Below are 27,271 nucleotides of genomic sequence, written 5' to 3'. Positions count from 1 at the left end.
GGAGGCATGGGATAAGTAGAACAGCACGCTGGGGGGGTGTGATCAGCTGTGGCGCATGATCTTTTTTTTATTTTTAAAAGCATTTTTTTTACAACCTAAGTTGTAAAAAATGCTTTTAAAAGTAAAAAAAAAAAGCCTCTGATGATCACACAGCTCAGCTGTGATCGTCAGAGCCTTTTTTTTTTTTACCTTTTAAAAGCATTTTTTAAAAGAAGCGGGCAAGCGGGCGACCAGGCAATTGAGTGGGCATGGGCCAGGGATTTTTGCTACCGGTTCTCCGAACCACCCACCACCATCGCTACCGGATCACCTGATCCGGTCCGAACCAGGAGCATTTCACCCTTGAGTTAATGTCTATGTGTCTATTGATGGTTGTTTTTGGGACTTGGCTTGATTTTGGATGGTCACATTTTCCCAATGGAAACTATGGTTAAATCTGCCTGTACGTTGTGAAATTAAAGAATTTCCACCATGTCTTCTGACTGCTAGTTGCTGTTTGTGGATGTGTTCTGCCAGTCTTCTGCCTGTTTGTCCTACATAAGTGGTTGTTGCAGCCAACAGCCAACAGCCCAATCAAAGAATCTCTAAGACGTTCCCACCAACACTGAAAGACAAGCCACTAGACTATAAACTGACAGAAAACAACACTCCTTACTAGCCCTGATGATGTTACCTAGTTTGGGTAATGAAACGTCTGCAAGAAAACAAGCAAGCTCAGAGAGCACCAAGGATCCCTCAAGATAGTGGTGAGAAAGCAAGAAGCTTGACTATACTTCCACCTCTCACAATACTTGACAACACAGTATCAACAGTAGAAACCTTCAAATTTCTGGGTTCTATCATATCGCAAGATCTCAAATGGACAGCTAACATCAAAAACATCATTAAAAAAGGACAACAAAGAATGTTCTTTCTGCGCCAACTCAGTAAGCTCAAACTGCCCAAGGAGCTGCTGATCCAATTCTACAGAGGAATTATTGACTCTGTCATTTGCACCTCTATAACTGTCTGGTTCGGTTCTGCAACCCAACAAGAAAAACACAGACTTCAGAGGATAATTAGAACTGCAGAAAAAATAATTGCTACCAACCTGCCTTCCATTGAGGACCTGTATACTGCACGAATCAAGAAGAGGGCCGTGAAAATATTTGCAGATCCCTCGCATCCTGGACATAAACTGTTTCAACTCCTACCCTCAAAACGACGCTATAGAGCACTGCACACCAGAACAACTAGACACAAGAACAGTTTTTTCTCGAAGGCCATCACTCTGCTAAACAAATAATTCCCTCAACACTGTCAGACTATTTACTGAATCTGCACTACTATTAATCGTTTCATAGTTCCCATCACCAATCTCTTTCCACTTATGACTGTATGACTATAACTTGTTGCTGGCAATCCTTATGATTTATATTGATATATTGATCATCAATTGTGTTGTAAATGTTGTACCTTGATGAACGTATCTTTTCTTTTATGTACACTGAGAGCATATGCACCAAGACAAATTCCTTGTGTGTCCAATCACACTTGGCCAATAAAAATTCTATTCTATTCTATTCTATTTTAGATCAACTGGCTTGTACAAAGTATCAGCCAGAATCAGAAAAATATGCACCACATTAGGGGGGAGGAAAGCAAGGGATAGTAAATGCCCAGACAGATCCTTGGAGCCAACAGAGTAATTGCTAGAGGAAAAAATACACCGAGGGCCAAAATTAACTAGCCTGAAATAGGGCAAAAGACAAGGCCAGCTGCAGACTGCATTGAGAATTGCCTTATACACTGTAAGCCGCCCTGAGTCTTCGGAGAAGGGCGGGGTATAAATGTAAACAAAACAAAAAAAAGAACAGAATGAACTAACTAGTTAGCTAAATAAATCTCTCCCTCTTTACATGGATAGGGGTGTGTGTGTGTTTGTGTGCTACATAGACTGGTCTAGGACGTTTTCTCGTTGGGAAGAGATTCTTGTAGTAATAGCATGTTTACCTAGCATTTTGAGTCTAGTGGAGAATATATATTTTTCAGAAGAATCATCAAGTTGGAAAAGAACCGGAAAAATTGGAAAAGTAGTTTCATAATCCCCTTCACTGCCAATAAAAAGAGTCCCTGGATAGTTTTTCACCTATGATAAATGGCTATGCAGTTTCTGCCTAAAATACTCCAGTGGAGTATTCTGGATATGGAACTGCCTGCCTTTGGAAACCATTCTCGTCAACAGGTTGATATTTAGCAACTGAGAATAAAGAAATGGCCTTCCTCAAAGAGATGGCTTGGAAATGTATTCTTATCTTTATTGCCATGGTGGCTGAGAATTTTAGAAGTTGTATGTAGTAGTCTCGCATTTGTGTGGCACCAAAAAAGCAAAAGCTTTACTTAGCTGCATGTAAAATGGCGTGGTCCATTTCTTGGATATCCCTGGAGCATTCCAATCCCACCCCACCAAGAACACGCCAACCTAGCTATTTGGGCTTTTCCTGAAATAAATCTAGAAAAGAATTTGCAATATTTTGGACGTGACCCAGCCCTGAAAATCATGAAGGGAGGTGGAATATTGAATCTTTTCTACACCTCAAACTTGCTGTACTCCAGTGTTTCTCAACCTTGGTAATTTTAAGATATCTGGACTTCAACACCCAGAATTCCTCACCCAGAATGCTGGCTGGGGAATTCTGGGAGCTGAAGTCCACACATATCTTAAAATTGGTAAGTTAGAGAAACACTGTTCTGTTCTTTTCAGTCCCAGAATCAGGGGTGAAATCCAGCAGGTTCTGACAGGTTCTGGAGAACCGGTAGCGGAAATTTTGAGTAGTTTGGAGAACAGGCAAATACCACCTCTGGCTGGCCCCAGGAGTGGAGTGGGAATGGAGATTTTGCAGTATCCTTCCCCAGCCACGCCCACCAAGCCACACCATGCCCACCAAGCCACGCCCACAGAATCAGTAGTAAAAAAAATTGAATTTCACCACTGCCCAGAATCCATAAAAAAACTCACTCTGAATTTTTGCACTGTAGGGGTCATGGATTGGAATAGCTGGATCCAGCACTCTGTAGATGACCTAGAACAAAGAAGAAAGACATAACACAGAGAAGAGAAAACATCCTGGTTGAATGCAGTAGTCTTGTTTACAGGTTCTCCTCAACCTACAATCCTTATGGAGCTTGCTGACCAATGACCTACCCATTTTACAATCTTTGTTTGCACTGGTCATTAAGTGAACCAACAGTTGGCAAAACTGTTCTAAAATGTGGTCACGTGACTGCAAAGAGGGTCCAACTTCGGAATTTCGAATCCAGGTCCTGAGTCCCCTTTTTCAAGTCAGCCATGTCATCGCTAAGTGATTGGTCGTACATCAAAGACTATCTAACCTTGATAGTCTAACTATCTAACTTTGCAGACCTGAAGCCAGGGGTCACACTCACCTCCCCTTCTGTAGAAGGTTCAATTTCCGAGTATCGCGGCTCGCAGATCACATCATCCACACGTCTCAAGGGTCCAATGGAGGCAGTGGGGAAGGATGCTGCACAGTCATAGGCAAAATAGCGGTACACCTGCCAGGTGCGGCCAAAGTCCGCCGAGCGCTCCACCAGCATGGCTGCAGGTCGGAAGGTCTGCGGGGTAGAAATCGTCACCCTACAAATCACTCCAAACTGGACTGGAAATCTACAAGAATCACTTTGGCTGTCTTCAGGTTACCATCTGACGTGTTGGTCAGCTTTTAGTTTTTATTACGATTCTATATTGTCTGCATTTAAAATTACTGTATTGTTATTATTATTCATAGTAGCAGTACCATCACGATCATTACTATCATCGTTATTAATTATCCGTGTTATATCTTGCCTGGAGTTAAGCTGTATTGAGGTAGTGTGTAAATTTCACAATTAAATAAAATAATGAGATGTGATCGTAAGTGTTGCTTTAGGGAAGAGAAAGGAAGGGAAGGGAAGGGAATTTAACAAAATCATCTTTACATCTTTGCCTCCGGAAGTTGTGAATGCGCCAACACTATAAGTTTTTAAGAAGAGATCGGACAACCATTTGTCTGAATTGGTACAGGATTTCCTGCCTAAACCGGAGGTTGAATTAGAAGATCTCCAAAGTTCCTTCCAATTCTGTTATTCCCCTCGATAATCCATCAAATCAAGTGCTAATTATACATGTTTACATAATAGATGAAACAGATTTAATCTGATATTTTACAAAGTAGTTTTAGAAGGTTTCCCCCCCCCCACCCCGCATTTCATAAGAATCATTTGCATCACTGTATACAATGGAATTAGGAAACTGCATACAAAGGTGTTGCCTTTAGATACCGCAACAGGAAAGTCGGCATGGAAATGGGTGTCTGTTCTGTACTTTAAATAAAGGCCCTCCCTTGTGAAGAACTGCATAAGGCAACAAAGGCTCCCCATTCATGCTTCTCAAAGAAGAAGGCATCGTGGGAACCCTCTCCTATGGTCTATGGCAGGTGTCAGCTACCTTAAACACTCAAAGAGCCACAAAGGTCCTAACCTAATTGAATCCCCCATTCAATTCTGGAGCCGACCAGAAGTCCGGTTTCCCCATCATAGTCTCCTCCTAGCACAGCGTCCTTTTTCCTCTACCTGTCCTAACTGAAAGTCCTATCAATTATGGAGCCGACCAGCAACAGGAAGCCACAGCAGAGGGATAAAAGAGCCACATGCGGCTCCAGAGCCGCAGGTTGCTGACCCCTGGTCTATGGTCAAATGGAACATACCTTGAAAGTCATGATTAAGTGCGTGAAGTGGAATTCAGCCTCTAAGTCCAGGCGGATACTGACTTGCTCCACTCCTAAAGAAATAAGAGATGGGTGTGGGTGGACCCCAGAAAAATATCAGGGCAATGGTTTCTGACCTAATTTTATTTATTTATTAAATTTATATACTGCCATTTCGCTTATTTGAAGCAATTCTAGGCAGCTATTTTGGAAGGGAATCCAAGATTCCTTGGAAACTTTGGCGGGATTCTCATTATAGAAAATCAATAATGGCGGTGACCCAATTTCGTGAATGACAGCTGGCCCACTCTTGCTCTTCTTCCTATCCAAACTATGTTGGGCAGTGTTTTTCAACCTTTTTTTTTATTTGCATTTATATCCCGCCCTTCTCCGAAGACTCAGGGCAGCTTACACTATGTCAAGCAATAGTCTTCATCCATTTGTATACTATATACAAAGTCAACTTATTGCCCCCAACAATCTGGGTCCTCATTTTACCTACGACTTGTGGGCTTCAACTCCCAGAATTTCCCAGGCAGCACTGAAGTCCACATATCTTAAAATTGCGAAGGTTGAGAAACACTGTTGTTGGGTATCTTTTATGAGCCATGGAGAAATCTTAAGAACCATAGTAAATCCCCCTCCCTTCTATATGTACAACATGCAGGGATACCTTAGCTCCAGCAGCTGCCAAAATCCCACCACCAACAGCTGACAAGGAAGGCAGTTCTCTTTTAACAAAACTTCCCCCCCACCACTCAATATGTCTTGTAAATCATACAGGTGGTAGGAAAGAACTCCTGAATTTGTAAAATTCTACCATTAGGTCAGGCAGAGTTGAACTATAAAGAAATAAACACATTTTTGCATTCATGATCGAAGAATGAAATTCCAGATAATATTGGTAATATATTTGATTATTTTATGTATGACTTTTTATAATGGAGTTTGCTAGCTTCCTGGGTTCAAAAATAAAACAAAAATACAGTAAGCACAGGACAACTTAAATTACTGATATATATATATTCACAATGTTTTTTGAAAACTAATAAAAAAGTTAGCAGGGGTGGGCTGCTGGGGGTTCACAGGGGTTCGGGCGAACCTCTAGCTAAGATTCTGTGCAGTTCGGAGAACCCACAAATCTCACTCCTGGCTGGCCCCGCTCGCCCTGCCCCGCCTCTCCCAGGAGTCCCCACGCAGCCCATTTTGGATGCCGGTAAGTGTAGGGCTCGCTCAGAGGCTCGGGGAGAGTGAAAAACAGGCCTACCGGAAGTTCAGGAAGGCTAGAAACGGGCCCGTTTCCTGCCTCCAGAGCCTGGACAGGCTGTTTTTGCCCTCCCGGAAGCTCAAGAAAAGCCTCCAGAGCCCGGGGAAGGCAACCCCCCCCCCACCATGGTGCAGAAGGCTGACTAGGCCACGCCCACCATGGCCATGTTCATCCAACAACTGGGGAGAAAAATTTTTGAAGCCCACCCCTGAAAGTTAGGTCAGTTTCACTCCCCTAGAAATGTGCATTTTTTTTTCTTAAATGGATCCAAACAATCTGCTCTTACTCCTTTTTAAAGAACATATAAAAATCCTTTTTGCAAAAAAAAAACCCCCAAAAACCCCAAACAAACAAACAAACCCTCACTGTATTGGGCAGATAAAATATTGCTCTGGTGTAAATATTTTAAGCAAACTGTTGTTTTGATTGCTTTCTTTTTGGCTGCAAATTGCCTCTTAAAAACTGAGAATGGGGAAAAAATGATTCATCCTGTCCACCCTCTCCAATCTGGAACAAAGGATAGGAGCAACTCCAGATGAATCTACAGTAGGCAGAAGAAGCACCTGAGAACTTTGTGGAACCAGCAGAAGCCCTGGAGACTTGAGCTCTAAGCTGTGTGGGTGATTTTTGGACCCAGAGAGAGACAGTCTGGCTGCCAGAGATCAGTTACTGATGCTGAGTTTCTCTTTGACTAGCTGGCTCTTCCTGTAGGAGCCCCCACCCCCACCTGGCAAAAATCAGAGGAAGAAGGGACTTGGTTGTACATGATTCAGCATTTCCCCTGCGTGGGAGTAAAAGGAAAGCAACGGGACTCTGGGGAAGCCCTCTCTCCTACTCTGCCTCGGAGGTGACATGTTCTGAACAAAGAACATGCAGATCCAGGGCAGGCCGACCCGGTTGTAAGGTTGGGTTGCTGCAGAGAAACATGCAGTAGTGCGGCAAGGAAGAAAACGGCTGTGCATATCTAGGCATAGGCTGCCTGCTGGTAGCCAGCTTATAACACCCTTGCGATTGTACAGCAGGGATCAGGTCAACCAGCTCCCATCAGCTTCACCTCTCCTAAGCAGAGCACTGTGCATTACGGTAAAGCATTTGAAGGGTGACTTGAGCATTAGACATTAAGTAGCCTGAGAGTAGTTTCTGATGTCTTCCTTGTCAATATATATATAAAAGCCAAATACCACTCACTCACTCATCACGAAATCTCCAGAACGGTAAAGCCTACAAACTTGAAATTTGGCACGTATGTTCCTCTTGGCTTCTAGGTGCTTGCTAAGAAAGGATTTTTCGAAATGACCATCGGATCATTATTATTTCATATACAGTATTATATTCACACGCTCTGATGCTAAGGAATTAGACGTTCTACTCCCCCTCCCCACCTGAAAGGAACTCTGTCCCAACTGCCAGTTGCCTTATATTAACATGCTCTGATGCTATCCCTTTGCTAAACCGGGTGTGGACGTGGCCAGCACATGACTCATCCGGCCTGCGGGCCCCTCTCCCACTGTTCCAACTGCCAGTTGCCTTATATTAACATGCTCTGATTCTATGGAGTTACACATTCTACATTAAGTTTCAGGCTTTAAGTATCAATTTATCATGCCCAATCACATAGTAGCAAAGGAGAGGCATCCAGCTCGTTATCTTATAAAAGGCTTTAAAGCATCTTTCTTTTATTCATGATTAAGCAATGGGTCATAAGATGAGGACTGCTGTATTCAACAATAAATCTTATAGTGTAATAAATCTAAAGTCTAATAAATAAAGAGATTACCCAGCCTCATTGATGATATTTAATGGGGGGAGGGGGCAGATCACCACTTAGATGATAACTTTTCCATGGGTTTTTTTTTTTTTTTTGCAATTTCTTCCTTTTTTTCCCTTTCCACAAAAATATCTGTAGAAGATATTGCACAACATCTTTTAACTAGTAGCAATTCACATAATTTCCTTGCCCCAATGTAAAGGTGACATACAAACTGTCAGGGTAATGAGGATTTAAAGCTGACCAGCCGCTTTAAGACTGAGGATGAGTCAGCAGGGTTATTGCTGCTTTAAGAAGCTGTCTATATAAGGGAGGCCATGAGAGGGCGTATCTCTCTCTCCTCGTGTATTAGTCCCCTCGGTGTATCCTATCTGCATTGTAGTTCACTGTGTAGAGTTGAAGATTGATTGCTTGCCTGGTATGTGCCTACCACGTATATGTATGTATATAAAAATCTTGTATATAAACCACTGTTTGTAAGATAAACCTCTGTGTCCTGCATTTTGCTCCTTGGTTGTCTCAAAATAATAGTCACACTGTAAACACTCTGACACAAACCATTTCCTAAGCCCATCTACATCTCAGGGTGGCTAAGATAGCTCAAGGACATTTATGGTGCTCTACTCTGAAAGATGGTTCCATATATTTCATTATTTACAGGACTCGCATGGTCACCTATCTCATACAATGACTCTAGGCAACAACAATCCATAAAACATAGTTCAAAACACACCCTTCCCGGCAAGTGCTAGATCAAACATCCTTATAGTCCGATACTTCATGAGGGGTCCTTGGTATACTCTGAGCTTGGTTGTTTTCTTGCAGACTTTTCATTACCGAATTAGGTAACATCATCAGTACTGACACCTAATGATTGGACAACTGATTTGCACTGATGATTGCCTGTACAACTCTTCAAAAACTTGCCATCCTGGCATTTATGTATGGAGATTTCCATTTCTTACCGTTCTCTGACTGCCACCAGGTCTTCTTCCGATAGCGAGCAAAGGCAGTGATGACATTCTCAATGCGATGGCTGTTACGGTTGGACACAGGATCATAAGGTCGACGTGAGTCGCACACAAAACACTTTTTCTCATCCTGTTAAAGAAATGGAGCCACATACAGGCTGTTCTCCCCATAAAAATGGATTCGGGGGAGAATTTGATACGGAAGGAAACTTGATTTAACATATAGAGAAGGAGCTATTAGCTTCTGTACTGCAAAAAATTAGCTCCGAGTCTTGCAAGGTAGAATTATTAATGAACAGAAGTCCAATTACTGGCGCCGTGTTTCAACAACTTTTTGTTATAGTGGTTGTTAAGAAAATGTTGCAGTCAAATAGCAACAGCATGGCTGTTAAGTGAATCCATGGTGGACACATGACCATAGGACACTGCAAGCAGCTGTAAAAGTGGGCGGATGCCCAGTCACTCTCTCACAACCCTAGGAAGGAGACAACAGCAAACCACTTCTGAAATCTTGTCATGAAAACTGTAGGGACTTGTCCAATTGTCAGGAGTCAACAATAACTTGAAGGCACAAAATAACAACAACAACAACAACAGCCATCACCAGCGGAACTGCAAAAATCTGCACTACTTGGAACATCGTACATCTTAAGAAGGTACTTGGTTGATACCTAGGATGCTGGCAGCAACCCATATCAACCATTAGCACCAGTCAATGGTATTTGTGATGCATTTTTGAATGTTCAGTTGATTGAGTTTCATGTTTAATGAATAAAGTAAATAATAATAATTATCATCATCACCATCATCATCACCACACAACTCAGCCAGATGTTCAGACTGGATTTGGCATTTTTGTCTACCTATCAAGTCCTTACCAAGGACCTGGGACAGGCAAATCTGGATGTTTGACGGTGTTAGAGATATCGTCGCAGGATAGAAGCTGCTCCAAGTAAAACCACATTCTGCAACTGACTGATGACGAATTTGTCAATGCCTATTGTGTTCAAGTGGTGCTCCAGTTGTTTTGGAATTGCCTACAAGGCGCCTACTGCTGCTACTACTACTACAATTATTATTGGTGTTGTTATTGCTGTTGTTTCAAGATTCAATTTTTAAGATTTCAAGATTTGTTTCAAGATTTCATCATCATCATCATCATCATCATTATTATTATTATTATTATACTTTATTCATTAAACATGAAACTCAGTCAACTGAACACTCAAAAATCCATCACAAATACCATTGACGGGGGTAATGGTTGATACGGATTGCTGCCAGCGTCCTAGGTATCAACCAAGTACTTTCTTAAGATGTACAATGTTCCGTATTATTATTATTATTATTATTATTATTATTATTATTAATAATAATAATAATAATAATAATAATAAATCTTCAAATCAATTCACAGCCTGGGACTGGTAAAAATGTAACATTTTGAGTCCTAACCAAGGACATAAGAACTGTTAAGATAATATCTAAGTATATAGATTATTTACTTTTATTCATTAAACATGAAATTCATGCTTCTATTTATTATTAGGACTAATATTATTAAATTAATTTAATAATTTATTTATTTATGTATTCGATTAATAATAATAAATGAATTTAAATTAAATTAAATTAAATTAAACTAATCATCATCATCTCTACCTACCTTTGCTATCCAATACTCACCTGCAAATGACTGACAATGCAGTAAGGCTGTGGGTGTCGCAGGCCACAGGTAGAAGTGACAGAGAGTCTATCAGCCCTGCCTACCAGCAGATCTCCAGTGGCTGGGTAGCAGCTGCCGTGGGAACAGCCATGGGGATATTCAGGTTCCTGGCACAGCACTCCTCCCAGCACTGTGGAGAGAGAAGGTGCCAAGGGAAAATATTATCCTGGAGACAGGATAGGGCCCTAGGAAGCACTGAACCATTGGGACCCGAATTACAATCAAAAAATAAGATTCCATTAGCAGTATTTGAATTTGCTAAAAGCAGAGTCTGAGTTTCAGGTAACACAAAACAGTTTTTCAACTGAAATATTATTGGAAGAGAAACTTTTTCTACTGCATAATTATTCAAGAGCAAATTATTGGATCAGGGCATTATCTGTTTAGTATCCATCAAAAAAAGAAATCTCAGATAAAACACTAAACAAACTTATAAGTTGAGATCTACCTGTAGTTGCCAATCACTGATCTGCAGATTCTTTCCTGTTATGAGCTGAGGCAAAGTGAAGGCCTGAGCTGGCAATAGCACTATATAGTTACATTATTTCACCTATTTTTAATTTTTTTATAAATAAAAAAATATTTATTTATAGCATACTATTTCACTATTATGTTATTCCAGACCCCTAGCAGTTTCCTGAAAGTGCTATGTCCAGTTCTTTAAGGAGCAAAAAGCAGAATAGCAGCTTTCAAAAAACTGACCAGAAATGACCACAAAATTGTGGTCACATTTAACTTGAAAAGCCAGCCTGACTCCCACTATTGAATACCTAACTTTGACTCCCATGTCAAGGCTGGTAAAACCTAACAATTTTTCCACACCATAAAGCTAGCACTGGATGGTGTGGGAATAAGGGAAAAAATTCTTTAAATACTATTCCTATAGCTAAAAATAAATTAAGCTTAAAGTTGGACAGAAACTGAAGGAAACATCATGGGAATAAAGTGGAAAATTGCTACACAGGCAATCCTCAACTTATAACCGACCAGTTAGTGACTGTTCAAAGTAACAACGGGCACCCCAAAAGCAGTGGTGGATTGCAGATCGGGCGAACTAGTAGCGGCGGCAGCAGGAGGCTCCGCTCTCCCACACACGCGCCCACAAGCAAACTGGTAGTGACAGGGTTTGAAACCCACTACTGCCCAAAAGGTACGTTACAACCAAGCATCCTAATGTCCCCTCCCCCCTTTAGACACATGACTGCATTTTGGACACTTGGCAACTGGCCTGCATTTACAATCATTTGCAGAATCCTGCAGTTATGTGACCGTGATTTACAAAGTTTTTGCCAAAAAAATGGCATTTATTTCCAGTTGTCAGTAAAAACGCTCCATAGCTTACTATGGGTTTGGTTAGCGACCATGGCATTCGCTTAATGACCACCAGAAAACCAAGATATAAAATTGGATCATTCATGTGACAACCCGCTTTATGGATTTATGACCATAATTGCCAGGCTCCATTACGGTCATATGCAGACGTGGGATTCTACCGGTTTGGACGGGTTTGGGTGAACCGGTAGATCCAACGATCAGCTGGGAGCGAACCAGTTTGCTCCAACGATCAGCTGGGCCTGCCCGCCCACCCTGTGCTTTACTTAGCTATATCCTCACAGCTGATTAGTGCAGCAAAGCGGATTTTTCATTCAATTACGCACGCAAAGCGCACGCGCAAAGCGCACGATCAGCAAACCGGTTGTTAAACCAGTAGGATCCCACCACTGCTCATATGTCAAGGACTATTTGTAATCAAGGGAAGACTTTGCTGTGCAAGTGGGGAGCAAAACCTGGGGCACTTAAACTAGGTTTCTGAAGAAAAAGAAGGATTTAGAACTCTAACAATACCTCTGAAAGTAAAAGAAGACCAACAAAAAAGGCAGAGCAGGCAGAGCTAAATACTTCAACAAAATTAACTACATTTAAATCAGAAAAATGTATGGCTCAATCCTCTGCATATTTACTGAGCAGTGATCTCCTGGAGGCTAAATGGAATTGATTTCCAGGTAACTATTCAAGTTATTTTCCCTGAAATCATTGTTATTTTATGGGCTGCATAATACCCATTTGAAAGAAAACTCATATTCAATGCATTCTATTTCTTTACTAGGAAAGAAGTACCGTGGTTTTTTTCCCGGACTCCTGAAGAAATAGTTTATGGAAAGAATACCTGTTTTACTGTATTTATTTTTTTACAGGGTCTTCCTGTAAGTACAGCTTATTTTCCATTTGATGTGCTGCTTTGACTTGTTTCTTCTTTCTTGACAATATACAGGGAGCGACTGGCAAACACTCCACAGTCTTATGCATTCCATAGCACTTGGCCCCCAGTCAAGTTTTTTTCCTCCTTAAATACATCTAACCCCACTACCAAATAACATCCATCATCACATACCATCATACCAGAGATGTCTTTCTCAGTCTAATGGGGGAAGAGAGGGGAAAAGGAGCCAAATCATTTTGTTCCAAACCAAAAGTTCCCTCCAAATACAAAAAAATATTAATTCTGCATATAAACACATTTTAATGAAGATTTGGACTTTAATGAAGACAGAACAGGGGTGGTCTTCAGTTTGGCTGTCTATTATTCAGATTTAAGAGATGCTTTTCCAATTGTTCTCTTCCCCCTGGTTTTATCTTTAGAAAGAAAGCCTGAGGTTTTAATACAAGACTCAGATGAATTGAAATTCTATGTCTTAAGCAGATGTGAACTGAAAAACAGCCTTGGATAAAAGTTAACAAGAGCCCACTCAAAATGTTCTTTAAAATATATATATATATATATATATATATATATATTTGTTTTCTGAGGTTTTCGCGGGTGTTTGTATGTAGGTCTTTGGTTATTCGGGTTTTCTCTCGCGTAAAATTGGAAGTGTCTTGGCGACGTTTCGACGAAGTCTCATTCGTCATCTTCAGGCTTCAGCTTCGTGCTTCTGGGAGCAATGTGTGATTGCAGCTGTTTCTTCCTTTTTAACTGCTAGTGGGGGTTTGAACTGATTGGGTGGGAGCTTGGCTGTGCTCTGATTGGATGAGGGTTTTTTGTGCTCTGATTGGCTGGGGGTGTGTCCTGTTTGGGTGGGGGCTTGGTTGTGCTCAGATTAGTCTGAGTTGCAGGGGGATTTGAGCTGGTGAGCTGCACTGCTGCTGTTTGGCTTCGTGTTTGTGGTCGTGCTACATCTTCGTAGTGGGTGTCAGTCTGCTGCATGTATGGATTGGAGGGGTTTGAAATGGCTAATGTTGCAGCTGCGGTCTGGCTTCTGGTCCTTGGTCGTGCTTCCTGATCAGTGTGGGTTTGGGTCTGCTTTCTGGGTGGATGTGTGGTGGTGACATCCTGTGTGGACCTCGTGAGTGTGGGTCTGGTATCATTGTGGACCTCGTGAGTGTGGGTCTGGTACCTTTTTCTTAGCTTTTAAAAGCATTTTTTTACTACCTATTCGCCCAAGCTGGTAATAAAAAAAATGCTTTTAAAAGGTAAAAAAAAAGGTTCCAATGATCGCGCGGCACAGCTATGATAGTCAGAGCCTTTCTTTTACCTTTTAAAAACATTTTTTTAATACCCGTTCCGTGAATAGGTAGTAAAAAAATGCTTTAAAAAAAGTAAAAAAAAGTTGACTATCCCACGGCCCAGCTGTGATCGGTGGAACCTTTACAAAAAAATTTAAAGTATTTTTTACTACCTATTTGCCCGAGCTGGTAGTAAAAAATGCTTTTAAAAAGTTTTTTTAAAAGTTCCCACACATGCCACCGCTGATCACCCCTTCCATGCGCTGTTCTACTTACCTTCCCAAGCCTCCTTTTGGTGTGCATTGCGCGTGTGAGCAGCTTGCGTTTGGCGTGCACTGCGCATGCACAGTGTGCATTTGGTGAGCCGTGCATGCCCAGCCAGCGAACCAGTAGTAAACCAGTTCAGGTTTCACCACTGGTCGTAACTATGAAAAATGGTCATAAGTCACATTTTTCAGTGCCGTCGTATCTTTGAACGGTCACTAAATGAACTGTTATAAGTCAAGGGCTACCTGTAAATAACAGTCGTATGCACGTCATGGGGGAGGGGAGTGTTCAGAGCGTAGAGTGTCATTCCATCTGTACGGTAAGTGGGAGAGGCAGATATGGCGGAGGCAAGGGGCCGTATCGTTCTTTGGGAGCACGTGTTCGATGTTTAAAAGCGATCACGTGCTCCGGCCCCTCAGTCCTTACTCATTCCCCGGATGGTCAGGACCCTCAGAGCTTGGGTCTTCGGCTGAGGCTGTGCAATGCCCGGTCTGTGGTTAATAAGGCTCCCCTGATTTGTGATCTGATTCAGAGGGAGTCCGCGGACTTTATGGGCATTACGGAGACCTGGTTGGGCACAGAGGGGGGTGTACCCCTGGTTGAACTGTGCCCTCCGGGTTTCCGTGCATTCCATCAGCCGAGGGCCCAAGGTAGGGGTGGGGGGGTGGCGGTTGTGATTAAAGAGAGTCTGGAGCCGAGGGAGTCCACTGTACCTCAGATAGCTGGTTGTGAATCCCTCCTTGTGAAGTGGGGCCATCGTAATCAAATGGGTCTGTTGATCACGTACCTGGCTCCTTGCTACATGACTACAGCCCTACCTGAGCTACTAGAGATGCTTGCTGGGGTGGCGGTTGAGATTCCCAGACTTTTGGTCTTGGGGGATTTCAACTTGCCATCGGCCGGCTTGTCGTCGACGGTGGTTCAGGAGTTCCAGGCCTCCATGACGGCCTTGGACTTGATTCAAGTAACTGATGGCCCTACACACATTGAGGGAGGCACACTAGACCTGATTTTTATCTCTGGTCAGTGGATTAATGATCTGGAATTAGGAGATATAGTGATGGAGCCGGTGTCATGGTCAGATCATTTTCTTCTTCGCCTAGACTTTCGGACCGCCGCCCACCACCGCAGGGAGATGGAGCCGATGCGTTGGTTCCGCCCCAGGTGCCTGATGGACCCGGAGAGGTTCCGGACGGAGCTTGGGCCATTCCCTGAGGATCTTGCCCACGGCACGACTGAAGAACTAGTTGCGGCCTGGGAACGGGCCGCGGCTGGGGCTTTGGACCGTGTCGTGCCTTTGCGGCCTCTGACCCGGCGTAGATCTCAATTGGCTCCCTGGTTCTCCGAGGAGCTGAGAGAGATGAAACGCCGGAGAAGACGCCTAGAGAGCACTTGGAGGTCTAGCCGTTTCGAGGTTGATCGGACACTAGTGAGGTCTTTTACTAAGACCTACCTAGTGGCAATGAGGGAGGCAAAACGTTCGTACGTTTCCACTCTCATTGCATCGGCAGATAACCGCCCGGCCGCCTTGTTTCGGGTGACCCGTTCCCTCCTTCATCAGGAGGGACGGGATGACCCTTTACAAGGACGAGCCGAGGAGTTTAACGGTTATCTATACGATAAAATCATTCAGCTTCGGGATAGTTTGGACCAAAATTGCGATGATCCAACCGAGATGACGGAGACGCGTAGAGGTTATTTGGGATGAGTTTGATTCTGTGGCTCTCGAGGACGTGGACAGGTTGCTGGGGAGGTTGCATGCAACTACATGTTTACTGGACCCGTGTCCTTCCTGGTTAGTGCTGGCTACCCAGGAAGTGACACGAGGCTGGCTCCAGGGGATTATAAATGCTTCTTTGTTGGAAGGGGTTTTCCCCGCCGCCTTGAAAGAGGCGGTGGTGAGACCCCTCTTCAAGAAGCCTTCCCTGGACCCAGCTATTTTAGGGAATTATCGTCCAGTGTCCAACCTTCGCTTTGTGGCGAAGATTGTAGAGAGTGTGGTTGCATGGCAGCTTCCCCGGTACCTGGATGAAGCTGTCTATCTAGACCCATTCCAGTCCGGCTTCCGACCCGGTTATAGCACAGAGACGGCTTTGGTCGCGTTGGTAGATGATCTCTGGAGGGCCAGGGATAGGGGTTGCTCCTCTGCCTTGGTCCTATTAGATCTCTCGGCGGCTTTTGATACCATCGACCATGGTATCCTGCTGCGCCGGTTGGAGGGATTGGGAGTGGGAGGCACCGTTTATCGGTGGTTCTCCTCCTATCTCTCTGACCGGTCGCAGACGGTGTTGACAGGGGGGCAGAGGTCGTCCGCGAGGCGCCTTACTTGTGGGGTGCCTCAGGGGTCGATTCTCTCGCCTCTCCTGTTCAACATCTATATGAATCCGCTGGGGGAGGTCATCAGTGGTTTCGGGGTGAGTTATCATCTGTACGCTGATGATACTCAGCTGTACTTTTCCACCCCGGACCACCCCAACGAAGCTGTCGAAGTGCTGTCCCGGTGTTTGGAAGCCGTACGGGTCTGGATGGGGAGAAACAGACTCAAGCTCAATCCCTCCAAGACGGAGTGGCTGTGGATGCCGGCACCCCGGTACAGTCAGCTGCACCCACAGCTGACTGTTGGGGGCGAGTTATTGGCCCCAAAGGAGGTGGTACGCAACTTGGGCGTCCTCCTGGATGGACGGCTGTCCTTTGATGAACACCTGGCGGCCGTCTCCAGGAGGGCCTTTTACCAAGTTCGCTTGGTTTGCCAGTTGCGTCCCTTCCTTGACCGGGATGCCTTATGCACGGTCACTCACGCTCTGGTTAGGTCTCGGTTGGATTATTGCAATGCTCTCTACGTGGGGCTGCCATTGAGGTGCACCCGGAGACTGCAGTTAGTCCAGAATGCGGCTGCGCGAGTAGTAATGGGAGCCACTCGTGGCTCCCATGTAACATCGCTACTACGCAGTTTGCACTGGCTTCCTGTGGTCTTTCGGGTGCGCTTCAAGATTTTGGTTACCACCTTTAAAGCGCTCCATGGCTTGGGACCCGGGTACTTACGAGACCGCCTGCTGTTACCTTATGCCTCCCACTGACCCGTACGCTCCCACAGAGAGGGTCTTCTCAGGGTGCCGTCCGCCAAACAATGTCGGCTGGCGGCCCCCAGGAGCAGGGCCTTCTCTGTTGGAGCCCCGACGCTCTGGAATGAACTTCCCCCTGGCTTACGCCACGTACCTGATCTTCGGACCTTTCGCCATGAGCTGAAAACACATCTATTTATTCAAGCGGGACTGGCATAATAGTGTTATTAATTTTAAATTGGGTTTTTATTGCCTTAGGGTTTTTTAAATTTTTAAATTTTAATATTGGCCTTTTGTAATTTGCTTAGTTTTAAATCTTGGTTTTAAATTGTATGTATATCAACTTTTTATTTTTGGCTGTACACCGCCCTGAGTCCTTCGGGAGAAGGGCGGTATAAAAATTTAATAAATAAATAAATAAAACCCGAATTTCGATCATGTGACCATGGGGATGCTGCAACAGTCGTTAAGTGTGAAACCTGGTTACATTTTCGCCATTCCTTTCCACAGCGCTGTAACTTTGAACGGTCACTAAATGAATTGGTGTAGGTCAAGGACTACCCGTCATCAATACAGAGCTGGTTTTAAACCTGGAATGATTACAGTTTGGCTTGGGGTGAGTCGCATTCCCCATCTGCAAAATGAAGCTCGAGGCTATTTGATGTTATAGTGAGAAGAAGGTGGAGGACAGATTCCAACATGCTCTGCAAATTCAAGAACTGGCAGTGGCTTTTTTGTCATCACGATCTTCCATCTATCTATCTATGCTCTGCCTCAGACAGCTGCTAGTTCGGCAGTCCTCACACAGACACAAATCACACCCTCGGCCCTAAAACATCCTAGCAGATCTTTCAGATCAAGGCGGGCTTTCTTCCTCCATCCTAATTCTTCCACCTGTTTCTATGGCTCAGGCAAGGGTGGGGCTGGAAAAGAGAAATGTCAAAGCTACCCTCCCCTCCCCTTCCTTTAAGCCTGAGAGCGGAAGCTGCAGCACTGCCAGAAATAACCCTAGCGGGGATTGGCTCTGTTGTTCGGCCAGCCTGGCCCTGGGCCAGGGATGTGGGGGCTGAGAGTTGTATTTGCGAACGATGATGGCTGAGTTTCAGAGAACATCTCCTCTCAAGAGGCTGCGGTGGGGAGGTGATGGCACAGCCTCAAGCAGGGATCACAGTGGTCTGAGTGGGGGGGGCGGTGTCGTGCTGAACACAACAGGCACCCTACCTAAGCTTCTACTGCAGGATGGCATGCAAAGCATTCTTCCAATCCACCTGCTTCTTTTAAACCCCCCCCATCCCCCCAAGCAGGGACATCTCAGCTGCCAGGGAGGGGCGGCAAGTGGGAGCCTTCAATCTCCCCACCACCCTCTCGCAGTGCGATGGTGCTTCCAGGCAGCTAGCCAACTCCCTGAGCCTCAAATCCTCTGGAGCCAAAACTTCAAAGGGAATTGGGAACAAAGGCTCCAGCTGGTGGAAATGGGTGTGCAGCTTCCCCACACAACCAAGGTTGGTTAGAAATCAGGAATGCACAAGACCACACACTCCATGGACTCCAAAGGCATTGGGGCGGGGGGTGGGTGGGAAGATACGGAGATACGGATTAAAAACAGGTAACCGATGGACCCACATGATTATTTAATGGATTACAACTGGATTGCAACTCTCAGAATTGATAGGTATTCTGGAAGTCGATGCAAGCAGATCAAACCGGTCAGTCTTAGAGGACATCAATCCTGACTGCTCTTTAGAAGGCAGATCCTGAAGATGAAACTCAAATACTTTGGCCACCTAATGAGAAGGAAGGACTCACTGGAGAAGAGCCTAATGCTGGGAAAGTTTGAGGGCAAAAGAAGAACGGGATGACAGAGAACGAGGTGGTGGATGGAGTCACTGAAGCAGTAGGCGTGAGCTTAAATGGACTCTAGAGGAGGGTAGAGGACAGGAAGGCCTGGAGGAACATTGTCCATTGGGTCACGATGGGTCGGACACGACTTGGCAACTAACAACAACTGAAAGTCGGAATCTTTACTTGAGAAAGGCACCACAGTTAGGGAAGTTTCCATAAACTTGTATTCACAAGTATAAAACTCTGATCCCACTGGTAAGGATGCACCACAAATGAGCCTCTCCCAATTATTAATACGAGGACTCAGGAGATTCAGAAGTAAAAATCTACATGCCACATGCCATTTATAGGTAAGGGGAGGCTTTCCTCCCTTCTCCTATGACAGATGCTTCTTCTTGATATTTATCTTCACAGAGGAAATGATGTAAGCTCCTTTGGCTCTCAGGAACAGCATCTCCAGTCCGGCACTTACTTCAGTATCTCCTTTACTCCCTGAGAGTTTCTCCTGCACAAACAGTCATAAGACTGAGCTGCTGGTTATCAGAGCAGAAGGGGGAAAAAATAAGGCCATCAGTTAAGTCTTGGGGATCCGTGGCCACAAAAGGTATTTTAAGGGGGTCTGTGGTGAAGGAAAGGTTGAGAATTTAGAAGACTACAGGTAATCCTTGACTTACAAATTTATTTGCTGACCGTTTGAAGTTACAACGGCACTGAAAAAAGCGACTTAAGACCATTTTTTCTTCCAGGGGTCATGTGATCCCCCTTTTGTGACCTTCTGACAAGCAAAGTCAATGGGGATGTTAAGTTAGTAACATGGTTGTCACTTAACAACCATGTTACTCAGCTGTGGGTTCTACTTACCTTTACTACCGGTTCGCATCATGCCCGCGTGCGCTTGCTCTGCTTCTGCGCATGCGCAGATCACTTTTGATGAACCTTCGGGTCAGTGGGTGGAGCCTCCCGTCCGAACCACGGGAAATCCACCACTGATGTTACTAACTTGAACAACTGAAGTGATTTACTTAACAAATGTGGCAAGGAGTCACAAAACAGGGCAAAACTCGGTTAACAAATTTCTCACTTAGCAACAGAAATTTGGAAACTCAATTGCGATTTTAAGTTGAAAACTATCTGTAACTGGGACTCCCCCATGCTCATTCATTCCCAAAATAGAGGGATCGCTCTCCTATTGGCATCTCACCCACCCACCCCCTTAGACACCTACGCTAATTTGGAGCAGACGGCTACACTGAAACCTCCAAAACTGGATTCAAAACCCTTTGGTGTGCTTTCCAGTGGACAGGAGGTGTCTCTCCCAATCCCGCAGCTCTACTCAACAGGGCTGAACACCCCAGGAAAGAATAACAAAAACCTGAAATCACAGTGGCTCTATTGCACCTGGTGCTTTCGCCTCCTCTCCTTCCCAGCTAGTCCGGAGCTTGCACCCTCTTCTCTACCAGTGTAACCAACTCTTCCCGCCAACTTAGGTCTGACCTAAGCGTAGCACATAAAATTATCTGCTACAACATCCTACCTGTCCGTGACTACTTCAGCTTCAACCGCAACAACACATGAGCACACAATAGATGCAAACTCAAGGTAGACCGCTCCAAACTCGATTGCAGAAAATACGACTTCAATAACGGAGTTGTCAATGCCTGGAATGCACTGCCTGACTCTGTGGTTTCTTCCCCAAACTCCCCAAACTTTAACCCTAGACTCTTTACTGTTGACCTCACCCCATTCCTAAGAGGTCTGTCCCTATCCTACTGTCCCCATTTATTTGTCCCCATTTCATTATATTCATAACCATGTTTATACTTATATCTGTTATCTTATACATGCTTGACAAAACAAACAAACAAACAATTAAAATAAATTAAAATAAAATAATAAAAAATAAAATATAAAATAAAATAAACTAGGCATGTCCGGCGGGGTTTGACAGGCCAAGCCGGAGGCAGGTCCCCCATCTCCCAGAAGGAGCAGAGATGGACAGGAGGAAGACTCACCTGCCAGGAGGAAACCCCACACTCTGATGCCCGGTGCCGTCGCCTTGGAGGGAGCCATGGCGAGGAGAGCTGAGCCACAGGCGGCAGCCAAAAGATGATGCTAGGAAGGGGAACCCAAGGCGGAGATCCTAAAGACAGGGCAGGGCAGGGCACGGTTGCCCACAGCCTTTCGCTTCGCCCGGACCGCGCCTCTGACTCGGGACTTCTTCTGCAAGATGGCCCGGGTCACCCTTTTTTTTTTCTTCTTCTTTTTCTCCTTCGTCCCACCAGCAGCCGCTGCCCTCCCGGGGGCTCACCTTCCCCCGCGCTGCGGGGAAATAAAGCAGCAGCTCGTTTCACGCCGGCGTCACGGCTACTCCAAACATTAAACTTCGTCGGAAAAAGTTAGCCACAGGGCCGAAGGAAAAGCGCGGGCCGGATTCTGCTGGGATCCGGGGGGGGTGGTGTGCCCGAAAGCGCAAAAAGAAGCCCGCGCCCGTTTGCAAACTCGGTCTCCACCGTTCTAAGTTTGGAAAACTCTGCCGGGACACCCCCCCCCCACACACACACACCCACGATGGTTTTTTTATTTGTTGGCTGCATGCCCAGGGGAGCTGCTAAGCCATTTGCGTCTGAAAATATGTACTTCAAGTTCAGTGTCAGCAATTCTTTTTAAAAAGCAAGACAGCTTTGCCGATTTAGACTCTTGTTTTTTAAAAAATCCCTCCAGGTTTTCAAACGGAAGACGGGCATGGATACAACTGTCCTGAGAAGCAGGCTGGATTCTGACGTGTCAATTATTATTCACATCTCCAAAACTTGGCCTTCATTTACTTAGCAAATTGTCAGGCCCAGAGGGTTCTATTCCCAAAGATCCGGGGTGCTTTGTAGTATAGGTCTCCTGTGTGAGCAGGGGGTTGGACTACATGACCTCCAAAGTCCCTTCCAACTCTGTTACTCTCTGCTCATATTATTATATCTGAATTATATATATTTGGGCAGCAATTTTCATTGGAGTGTTTTAAAGCCATTTGTGACAATCGGTAATTAGCCTTTCTGCTTAGTTACAATGAAGGAAGTGGTGTGTTTTTTTAATCTGCATTTATATCCCGCCCTTCTCCGAAGACTCAGGGCGGCTTACACTATGTCAAGCAATAGTCTTCATCCATTTGTATACTATATACAAAGTCAACTTATTGCCCCCCAACAATCTGGGTCCTCATTTTACCTAAAGGATGGAAGGCTGAGTCAACCTTGGGCCTGGTGGGACTTGAACCTGCAGTAATTGCAGGCAGCTGTTGTTAATAACAGACTGTCTTACCAGTCTGAGCCACAGAGGCCCTCTGTTTGTAAGGAACTACTTTGATTAATAGAAGCAGCTCAAATGGATTAGTACAACACAGGTAGTCCTTGATTTACAACCGTCCATTTAGTGACCATTCAAAGTTACAACAGGACTGAAAAAAAGCGACATGACTGTTTTTCACAGTTGCAACCTTTGCAGCACCCTCAGGGCCATGCCATCAAAATTCAGATGCTTGGTTCATACTTATGACCATTGCTGTGCCCCAAAATCATGTGAACAGGTTTTGCAACCTTTTGACAAGCAAAATCAACGGGGAAGCCCGATTCCCTTAACAGCCATGTTATTAGCTTATCAATTGCAGTCATTCAGTTAACAATCATGGCAAGAAAGGTCATAAAATGGGGCAAAACCAGGGATGAACTCCAGCAGGTTCTGACAGGTTCTAGAGAACCGGTAATGGAAATTTTGAGCAGTTGGGAGAACCAGCAAATACCACCTCTGGCTGGCCCCAGAGTGGGGTGGGAATGGAGATTTTGCAATATTCTTCCCCCAGGAGTGGGGTGGGAATGGAGATTTTGCAATATCCTTCCCCCAGGAATGGGGAGGGAATGGGGATTTTGCAGTATCCTTTCCCTGGAGTGGGGTGGGAATGGAGTTTTTGCAGTATCCTTCCCCTGCTACATCCACCAAGCCACGCCCAAAAAACCCGGTAGCAAAAAAAAATTGGATTTCACCACTGGGAAAAACTCACTTAATATATGTCTCACTTAAGAGAAATTTTGGTCTCAGTTATGGTCGTAAGTCCAGTATTGGCATATCATGAAGATGCAGGTTTTGAAAAGCTGGACTGTGGTCGTGGCTGCTTGGTAAAATGTTGCTTGGTTAAGAAAATACAGAAAAGGAGCAGATTCAAGAATAACACTGTGAGCCAAATCTTCTCTGGTCTCTTGGCTTGTGGTAGGCATTGTACAAGCACAAAAGGATTTCTTCTCTAAACATTAAGATAAACTTGTGGCAGTTTGAAAACTAACACATTTATTCTGTTGTGGGCTTTCATGGGTTATATTACTTTCAAAAGCTCATTCAGAATAAATAAATCAGTGTTTAAAGTACTGTGGGTTTTGGGTTTTTTTTGCAACAGATTAATAGCCACTCTTAAAAGTCACAGTACATCGACTAGTTGTGCAGGCCACTGGATAGAAGGACTGTATCCATCTGTTGGTTCTGTGATATGGTATCGCAATAGGACTTCCGTCTTTGGGGCACAGGGCCATTGAAACTGGAATTTAAGCACAGATGGACTATATTGGCACAGTGGTTAGAGTACAGTGTTGCAGGCTAACTCTGCCCACTGCCAGGAGTTCGATCCTGATGGGCTCAAGGTTGACTCAGCCTTCCATCCTTCTGAGGTCAGTAAAATGAGGACCCAGATTGTTTGGGGCAAAATGCTGACTCTGTAAACTGCTTAGAGAATGCTGTAAAGCACTGTGAAGTGGTATGCAAGTCTAAGTGCCAGTACTGTTGCTATATTCTTTGAGAATCAGTTTGTATTCACGGTTAAAAAAAAAACACCCATATTCCTCAGATGGATCCCACATGAAGACTTAAGTGTGAAATGTCTATGTTCACTCAAAATTTCTGGAGTTTAGGCCTAGGGTCTGTCCCCACTGCTGAGTAGAAGTGCAATACTATACATCCATCCTTGAGATGGTAGAAAACTCCCCAGCATAATATTTTGGGAGTCCACTGCCAATCCTTCCTTATTTCTGCTGCATTTCATGTCATGGTGTGAGGACAAAATAAGGGCTATGTCTTAGCAACATGACAGAAAAAATAATTACATTTAATTTAATGAATTGATAAAGTTGCCCAGTCTGAACACTGAGATTCTAGTGATGCCTAGTACATTATAAAATAAGATGAGAATTCTGTTAAAATCCAGACAACCAGGAAATCCCAATTCTATCCCTTTCTCGATGGGAAACCCCATAATCTCAGCCCTAAAGTCTGAAGAAAAAGTCAAGTTTTTACTGCCTTTTTGAAGGCCAACGAAGTTGGAATCAGCTCTATTTCTGATATAGGGACTGATATAGGGATGCAGTGGCTTATGGGCTAGGACGTTGAGCTTGTCAATCGAAAGGTTGGCAGCTCAGCAGTTCGAATCCCTAGTGCTGCCCGTTACTTGTCCCAGCTTTTGCCAACCTAGCAGTATCGAAAGCACGTAAAAATGCAAGTAGAAAAAATAGGGACCACCTTTGGTGGGAAGGTAACAGGGTTCCGGGCGCCTTTGGCGTTGAGTCATGCCGGCCACATGACCACGGAGACGTCTTCGGACAGCGCTGGCTCTTTGGCTTTGAAACGGAGATGGGCACCGCCCCCTAGAGTCGGCAACGACTAGCGCGTATGTGCAAGGGGAACCTTTACCTTACTTATTTCTGAGGAGATCTGGAATGATTTGCAGACAGCACAGCAGAAAATGGCACACCTCTTGGGTCCCATCAAATGGGATTGTTTCAGGAAAGGATCTAAAGCACGGCCACTCAAGTATGAAGGACAGACAGATATCTTTGGGAAAAGGCGGTCCCACAAATAACCCAACCCTGTGCTATGGAGAGCTTTGGATGATACCTTGCATTTCACCTGGAAGACAATGGGAAGAACCAATGCAGCTCTGAAGTTTCAAACTCAAATTTCATACTCAAAATTTTGGGCTTAGACAATTTAGAACTTCCCACCCCCTGTCCCCGAGCTCTGTTTTCACTGGCAGAGGGCGGCAGGAAGCTGTCGCGGCTGAAAACAGAGTTTGAGAGGCCGTTTTTTGCTGGCAGGAGTGACATCAAGCTGACCACACCCACCTTGGCCACACCCATCCTGGCCCCCAAGGTCAAACACAACCCTGATGCATACTTCAATAAAATCGAGTTTGACACCCCTGACCTAGATGGTGAGGCTTATTGGTAGCTACCCGTTTCTTTTGGAGCGCCTTTCCCCCTGAGATCTGGCTCTACCCTCCTAGTTTTCAAGAAAACTTTTTCGCAGAAGCATTGGGATAGTGTGTTGGTGGGAGCCCAAGCAAGTGGTGTCTTGAATGTGATGAGAGAAATTGTTTTATTATTGGTTGTATGTAAGAGGGGAAGCTATATAAATCTTTCAAATAAATACAATTGTAGCTCCCAGGTGGTTTTCAGGGGCAGCAACAGGTAGAGTTCATTGTGGTAATCCAACCAGGAAGTGACTAAGGTGTGACTTTGAGTGGGGCCTTATAATCCATAGTGCAAGTAGCACACAATATGAAATTGTACAAAGACCATCTTCATGACAGCTGACAGCTGCCTGCTCTTCATAATGCTGTGCGTGTAATGGTGTGTTTGTGTCATGGTTATGTACAAATGAAAAAAGGGACTCTGTTATGATCTGATTAGTAAATTATTGGAGTTTTTCTAGTGTTGCTTTTCTTCTGAATTGCTGTCTTAACCACACCAAAAAAAATCCAAATTTTGAGGAAAGGACCCACAGGTGGCAAGGCTTCAGAGGTGGGTTTCAGCAGGTTCTGACCAGTTCTGGAGAACCAGTAGTGGAAATTTTGAGTAGTTCGGAGAACCGGTAGCGGAAATTTTGAGTAGTTCAGAGAACCGGGAAATACCACCTCTGACTGGCCCCGTTCCCATCTATTCTCTGCCTCCCAAGTCCCAGCTAATCGGGAAGAAATGGGGATTTTGCAGTAACATTTTCCTGGAGTGGGGAGGGAATGGAGATTTTACAGTATCCTTCTCCTGGAGTGGGGAGGGAATGGAGATTTTACAGTATCCTTCCCCTGCCACGCCCACCAAGCCACGTCCACCAAGCCATGCCACGTCCACCAAGCCACACCCACAGAACCAGTAGTAAAAAAATTTGAAACCCACCACTGAAAGGCTTGCATTTGAAATGATATGACCCAAGACATCAGGTAGATTTACCTAATGCAATTTGATAGACACACACTGTTTATAACCCTTGCATTGGGTAGCAGTTTATAATCCTTTTTTAAAAACTTAAATGAATGTGAAGCATTTTCTGCCAATACATTGAGAAGTATTAAAATATTCTGAAACATTGCTTCAGTAGAAGGGTGCCATTTCTGATTCAAAGGAACATTAGACAGAATTTTTTTGGCATCTTGTGGGTGGCAACCAATGAGATTTAAATCAGTAAGAAGTGGCTGTTTTACATCAAACAGATCTTTATATTAACTGATATTTTCACAAGGGACACTCAGGAACAGCTAGTCCTCAACTTACAACCATTTGTTTAGTGACTGTTTGAAGTTACACCAGCACTGAAAAAAGTGACTTAAAACCATCCTTGCACTTACACACATTGTAGTATCCTCACCGCCACCTGATCAGAATTTGGGTACTTGGCAACCAGCATGTATTTATGATGGTTGCAGCATCCTTTGGGTCACCTGATTGCCATTTGCAACCTTTTCAGTTGGCTTCTGATATGGAAAGTCAATGTGGAAAGCCGGATTTGATTAATGAAGGCATAATTCACATTAACAACTGCAGTGATTCTCTCAACAGCAGCAAAATGGGTCATAAAACCAGGCGTGACTCATTTAACAACTGCCATGCTTAGCGATGGAAATTCTGATCCAGGTGTGGAGGACTATCCTTACTCAGGCTTTCCCCCCCCCCTCATTTATAGCCCCCATGTCAATATCCCTGATGGAGAATAAAACCAGTAAGACAGCCATGTTAAAAAAAAAGTGCAATAACCCAGAGAGCATGGAAAATCAGCCGCAATTCCAGTTTGCAATTTATAGACCAAGAGAGTGAGG

General features: G+C 44.4%; 1 protein-coding gene across 2 annotated transcripts in view; it reads right to left on the bottom strand.

Annotated features, from left to right (window-relative positions):
* The window catches only part of LAMB2 (laminin subunit beta 2), a 79,182-nt gene extending 57,517 nt beyond the window's left edge, over positions 1 to 21,665 (bottom strand). Inside the window, exons 1-6 of one of the 2 annotated variants that reach the window (XR_009153310.1) lie at positions 21,165 to 21,665; positions 10,438 to 10,607; positions 8,746 to 8,881; positions 4,746 to 4,819; positions 3,427 to 3,615; positions 2,999 to 3,062 (exon numbers count right to left, since the gene is read on the bottom strand). Coding sequence is in view for 1 of the 2 variants with exons in the window: in XM_058168156.1 (XP_058024139.1) it covers positions 2,999 to 3,062; positions 3,427 to 3,615; positions 4,746 to 4,819; positions 8,746 to 8,881; positions 10,438 to 10,607; positions 21,165 to 21,222 (691 nt within the window). In the remaining variant the exon portion in view is untranslated. The remainder of the gene's footprint in view (positions 1 to 2,998; positions 3,063 to 3,426; positions 3,616 to 4,745; positions 4,820 to 8,745; positions 8,882 to 10,437; positions 10,608 to 21,164) is intronic. The other variant, XM_058168156.1, reaches the window with a different exon arrangement.
* Between the last annotated feature and the right edge of the window lie 5,606 nt (positions 21,666 to 27,271).

Source organism: Ahaetulla prasina, chromosome 2 (genome assembly GCF_028640845.1).
Source record: "Ahaetulla prasina isolate Xishuangbanna chromosome 2, ASM2864084v1, whole genome shotgun sequence".
In the NCBI taxonomy this organism is placed as follows: domain Eukaryota; kingdom Metazoa; phylum Chordata; class Lepidosauria; order Squamata; family Colubridae; genus Ahaetulla; species Ahaetulla prasina.
This window is presented reverse-complemented; position numbering and strand designations above follow the sequence as displayed.